At 49.4% G+C, this 6,094-nt stretch overlaps 1 protein-coding gene across 8 annotated transcripts in view; it reads right to left on the bottom strand.

The window, feature by feature from the left end:
* Nucleotides 1–6,094, bottom strand: part of BIN3 (bridging integrator 3) — a 42,233-nt gene that overhangs the window by 6,080 nt on the left and 30,059 nt on the right. For 7 of the 8 annotated variants that reach the window (XM_015648836.2, XM_015648835.2, XM_033519412.1 and 4 more), the window contains one exon: nt 2,128–2,269. In XM_015648836.2, coding sequence (XP_015504322.1) covers nt 2,128–2,269 — 142 coding nt within the window. Of the gene's footprint in view, nt 1–1,350; nt 1,980–2,127; nt 2,270–6,094 lie in introns of those variants that run through there. The other variant, XM_033519408.1, reaches the window with a different exon arrangement.

The following is a 6,094-nucleotide window of genomic DNA, read 5'->3' as shown; positions in this document are numbered from 1 at the left end:
ACCTGGTGGGATCTAAGTGACCATCCAATGGAACCTGGAGGGACTCAAGTGACCATCCAATGGGACCTGGTGGAACTCAAGTGACCATCCAATGGGACCTGATGGGACTCAAGTGACCAGTCAATGGAACCTGGTGTGATCCAAGTGACCATTCAGTGGGACCTGGTGAGATTCAAATGACCAGTTAATGGATCATGATGGGGCCATCCAATGGACCCTGGTAGGATCCAAGTGATCATCCAAAGGAATCTTGTGGTATCTAACTGACTATTCAATGGAACCTGGTAGGATCTAAGTGACCATCCAATGGGACCTGGTGGGACTCAAGTGACCATCCAACAGATCCAGGTGGAGCCCAAGTGACCAGTTAATGGATCCTGATGGGACTAGCTAGCGGATCCTGGTAGGAATCATGCTCTGACCCTGGAAAGCCACAGGACACCCAGAGAAGTTGTGTCCTCTCTCCTTCAGAAAATCACAGACAAATCCCAGTCCCAGAGCTCGGTCAGACTGGAGAACATCCCTGGCCACATCTATGTCCCCTCATCCTGCAATTCCCAGGAGCGTTGCTCCAGGATCTTGCCCCCACCATCAACGTGACCTTCAGCTCAGTGCATCCAACTGGCTCCTTTAAACAGAGCGTGGGGAGAACGGGAAATGTCTCTGGGATGGTGTGGAAAAGGGCAGGAGGGGGTGGGCTGTGAAATATTAGACCGGTTCAAGTCTGCCACTTAATCCTGGTGCCATTCTGACGGGAGGGGGGTGCGGGAGAGCCCGGCCCGGCCGCGGCGCCGGCCCTGGGGACAGGGACAGCGTGCCAGGGGGATGGCATGGAAAAGCCTGGAGTCATCCCAGCAAAGGAGCAAATCCATCATTTGCCATGAAATCGGGAGCATTGAAACTCCCAGGATGGAGTTCATGGCGGGGAGGAATGCCAGAATGGAGTTCACTGGGAAAAATCCCAGGATGGAGTCCATGGGGAAGCTCCCAGGATGGAGTCCACAGGGAAAACTCCTGAGATGGAGCTCATGGGGGAAAACTCCAGGGATGGAAGTCACAGGGAAAACTCCCAGGATGAACTTCACAGGGGGCAGAAGAGCAGAAAACCTGGAGCAAACAACGGATGTAAATTTGCAGCTCAAGAATTAAAAATACCAGGAAGAGATAAGGCCTTTTCCCATCAAATCCAGACGCTCTGGATACCCCAAGTTCAGGATTGTTCAAGGCTCCCTCCCACAGGTGTTTAAGCTCAGTGTTTGGTTAAGAGGTTTTTTTTTGGGGTGGGGAGAATTAGATCAAAAGTTCATTAAGGGGAAAAAATAAATGAAATAACTAAACCCTGCTTAATCACCAGGACAAAAGAATTCCCGTTTTTCCAGCCCCAGCTTTAGTTGCTGAGGCTGAGCAAAATAAGCTGCTTACAGTTAAACCAGAAGTGTCTTTTGTTCAGGCTGTTCTTTAACACAAAACTTCATTTTTTGGAGTGGAAATTCATCAGAAAAACACATTTTCTTTGACTCTGAGAATCAATTGTTCCTGGGAGGATCAAGCCACGTGCTGCCGGAGCGACAGATTTTGGGGGAAAAATGCTGGGGAAGATTTGATTAAAAAAAAAAAAAAAAAAAGCAAAAACCAAAACCAACAAACTCATCACGATTTCGCTAAAATTCGGGAGAGAGCAAAAAGAATCTGGCAAAACTTCCTGTTAACCAATTACTGCAATTTTCCAAGACGAATTTTTTTGGGAACAGGTGGCAAACATAAAGCTGGGAAATGCTCTGATCTGTTCCCTTCCCCATCCAGCTGCTCGCTCAGACACGGAGGTCGGGGGGAACCCCCCTGTGCCTCGACCTCAGCGCTGGCTCCGAGCTCCCCCAGAGCTCCCAGGGCTCTGATTCCATTTTCTCTTGGAAAGCATTCCATTTTCTCTTGGAAAAGCGGCTCCTTCCCTTCACCGAGCACTCCAAACCAGCGCCGTGCTGTCAAAAATGTGATTTTTACACGGATAAAAGACATCCTCCCAAAATGTTCTAGTCATGGCACGGATGCCAGATAGGAGGGAAAAGCTTTTCCCGAGTTTTTCCCAGGAATGCTGCCGGGATTGTGGCTCTGGGAACATCTCAATACCTGGTGCAGCTTGGCCAGGACAGGGCCGGTTCTCTCCTTTTCCTCATATTTTTCCACCTTGGATTGCAAGCGTTTGTAGTCCTGGAGTGTCTGCTCCCGGCGCTTCACAGCCATGTTCAGGCTCGGGAAGACACTGCTGAACCTGGAAAAAAGATGGGAAAGGCTTGGGATGGGATATTTTAGGTGGGTGAAGCATCCAAAGCAATTGTGGAGCACCCTGCTCCAGCAGAAAGTTCCCTGCTGTGACACTGGGTGAGATTTTTTCCAAGCCAAACCATCCCAGAATTCTGAATATTATTAATTAATGTGTCGTTTCCCTAATTCCTGGTTGAAAAAGGAAAGAAGAGGTAAAGAAGTTGAAATAAAAGTCCAGGAAAAATAAATAATGAGTGCAAAAAAAAATAAAAATTGTGGCATAATTTTTTTTTTGCATCTTTTTTTTCCCTTTTTGGATATTATTTTTTGCTTTTTTTTTTTTTGTTAGTATTTGCTTTTTTTTGGTTAATTTTTGGCTCTTTTTGGTTAGTTTTTTGTGCTTTTTTTTGGTTAACTTTTGGCCTTTTATTGGTTAATTTTTGGCTCTTTTTTTTGGTTGATTTTTTGCTTTTTCTCCTTATTTTTTTGTCTTTTTTTTGACAAATTTTTGCTCTTTTTGAGTCACAAACCCAGCTGAAGAGAAGCCCTGAGCCCTCCCCAGAAGGATTCACAGCATCTAACAATTTATCCAGGCGATGGGAAAGATTCCTATTATTAAAACGTGTTACAAATTGAGGAAACATGAACATCTGATGGAGAATATTTTTGAATGTGACAGAAAAGGGAAAAGCAGGAACTGGAACATTGCTCCTGTCTCTTAATTCCAGGAAATCAAATTATCCCAGGGGATACCAGAGCTGTGGGTTGGGATCAAATAGGTGATGCTCCCTCTGGAGATAATAATTTAATATTCATAAATTCCAGGGTGATTTTAGGGGGTTGAAGCCAGGGATTGGGTGGTAAAAAATTTTTCTGAGCAGCCTGGCGATGGATTTTATTTCCACAAGGGAACAAACAGCTTTCCCACCTCTTAAAATGGAAAAAAATATAAATATAAATCAAACAGGGGGGGGCATTAGCAAAAAGAAAAGACACAAATGTCACTTGACGAGTGTCATTTGCTTCGGATGTGACCTAAATCCACGGTTCAAGCGGAACCACGGGTGTTCCCAGCCACTCCAGTCCTATTAAAATCCCATTTTCCGCTCACTCTGGAGGGTGCTGATGGGCTGGACTGGTGGATGCTGAGGAAAACTTTCATCCTTGAGCCTCAGTTTGCAAAGGGAAAAGTGGGAATATTTGTATCCAAGCATTTGTGTGGAGCATCCCTGGGCAAGAGGCTGATCTGGGGATGTGATCCTTCAATCCTGCCTGGTCCTACACATCCCCCAAGGCTGGCACAAAACAAATCCATATAAATATAAATACAAATATATATCCCATGATATTCTCTCTCTGTTGCAACAGATTGGGGATGAGGAACAACCTGGGAAAGTCATCAGGGAGCTGCTCCAGCTGCCCGGAGAGGATCAGATGCTCTGCCCTGACATTGCTTTTTATGGACACCGTCCCACACCATCCCATTATATTTAAATGGGAGGCAGGTCTGGGATGCAGCAGGCTCACCAGCTCCTGGGCTGCTAAAATCTCTCCTGCCTCTCTGTAAAGTCCAAAAATCTGCCGGGAGAAGGAGTTAGGGAAACAGGGATGGAAGGACGGGGTGGGAAGGGATGGCCGGGCTGAGAGGGTTAATGGGATAATGTTTTGAGTCCATGGAATCAGGGAATGGTTTGGGTTGGAAAAGACCTTCAGGACATCTCCTACCGGCCCAGGAGGCTCCAAGCCCATTCCAGCCTGGTCTGCAGCACTTCCAGGGATGTTTTTATGCCAGGTCTCCTCACTATGGGATGCCCTTTCCCATTTTCCATTTCCATTCCCATTTTCCATTGTGGGCACACACACAATGCCAGCAGCTTGAGGTCGCAGCTCCTGCAGGAATTTCTCCAAATTATTAACAATGGGAAGGAGGATCCCATCAGTCCAGAAGCTTTCCTGGTTTATTTTACGTTCTGTCCCTGTTGGGGGAGGTTTGGGAAGGACACAAAACCTCACACCTAAAACAGGGAATAAAGACCATGGAGATGAGCTGAGCTGCTCCTCCACAGTGGGAATCCAGGCATGGGAATGTCAGAAGAGATTCCAGGCTGAAGGCTGAGAAATAAAGGCCATGGGGATGAGCTGAGCTGCTCCTCCACAGTGGGAATCCAGACATGGGAATGTCAGAAGAGATTCCAGGCTGAAGGCTGGGAAATCCTCCCTTCCCTGCTGTGCACAAAGCCCTGAGCATGGCCACCACATCCAGCAAATCTTGGAAAACCCTTCCTGAGACATCCTCAAACCACTGAGCCTCGTGCTGGCACCCAAACCCAGCTGTTAGTGGTGTTTTCCTGGCCTTTCCCTGACACTTCCCGGTGCTCCTGCCTGAACAGAGCCACGAGACTCCAGCAAAGTCACACACAGCCACTTCCACCCCCAATCCCGCTCCGCAGGGAAGAGCCAACCCTTTCCCTTGGAAAAAGCAGCGAGGGAGGGCGCACAAGACGGTCAGCGACGCAGTTTCCATTTACTTTGAAGTTAAATCTGAGCTTTAAAAAGGGAAAAAAGGAAAAAAAAAAGTCTCCATTTTGATTTTTCCCCCCCCCCCTTTTTTATTCCCGGTATCGACTCGCTGCAATTTCGCAGCCCGTAATGGAAGGACACCGTGCTCCGGCAGAGCTTTAGAAAATATCTACAGGGCTGGATCTGAAGAGGCTGGAACTGTGTAGGCACAGCAGCTCCTGTCTCACAAGGACTTTTAATGCATAGATTATACGCTGCATTTCCCAGAGCAGGGGGGGGCAGCTCCCTGGAGCCGCAGCCAGAGTGTCCCAAGTTCCAGCCTGGGCACTGGGAATCATGGAATCCCACACTGGCCTGGGTGGGAAGGGACCTTAAATCACCCTGTTCCACCCCCTGCCATGGGCAGGACACCTTCCACTGTCCCAGGGTGCTCCAAGCCCCATCCAAGTTGGTCTTGGGCATTCCAGGGATGAGGAAGTGTTTCCCAGCTTCTGTGGGCAACCTGCGCTACCCCCATCCTCACAGGGAAGAATTCTTTCCCAACATCTTGTTTAAATCTCCCCTTTACTAGTTCAAAACCAATCCTATCACTATTCGAGCTTCCCTCAGTGTGGTTGTCCTCCACCAGTGAAGGGCTGGGTCACTTGTGCCTTCTCTGGACACCACCAATGCCCCAAGGAGCTCTCCCTGTGCCAGCTGAGCTCTCCCTGTGCCCACCAAGTTCTCCCTGTGCTCACCAAATTCTCCTTGGGTCTGCCAAGCTCTTCCTGTGCCCACCAAGTTCTCCCGGTGCCCAAAAAACTCTCCTTGGGCCAGCTGAGCTCTCCCTGTACCCACTGAATTCTCCCTGTACCAAGTTCTCTCTATCCCCAACAAGCTCTCCTTGGGTCAGCCAAGCTCTCCATGTGCCCACTGAGCTCTCCCCGTTCCCACTGAGCTCTCCCTGTGCCCACTGAGCTCTCCCCGTCCCCACTGAGCTCTCCCCATCCCCACCGAGCTCTCCCCGTCCCCACTGAGCTCTCCCCATCCCCACTGAGCTCTCCCTGTCCCCACTGAGCTCTCCCTGTCCCCACTGATCTCTCCCTGTCCCCACTGATCTCTCCCTGTCCCCACTGATCTCTCCCTGTGCCCACTGAGCTCTCCCCATCCCCACTGAGCTCTCCCTGTCCCCACTGAGCTCTCCCTGTCCCCACTGAGCTCTCCCTGTCCCCACTGAGCTCTCCCCATCCCCACCGAGCTCTCCCTGTCCCCACCGAGCTCTCCCTGTCCCCACTGAGCTCTCCCTGTCCCCACTGAGCTCTCCCTGTCCCCA

The sequence above is a fragment of the Parus major genome, chromosome 22 (assembly GCF_001522545.3).
Source record: "Parus major isolate Abel chromosome 22, Parus_major1.1, whole genome shotgun sequence".
NCBI classification, from domain to species: Eukaryota; Metazoa; Chordata; class Aves; order Passeriformes; family Paridae; genus Parus; species Parus major.
The sequence above is the reverse complement of the archived record's forward strand: the minus strand, read 5'-3'. Positions and strand labels throughout refer to the sequence as shown.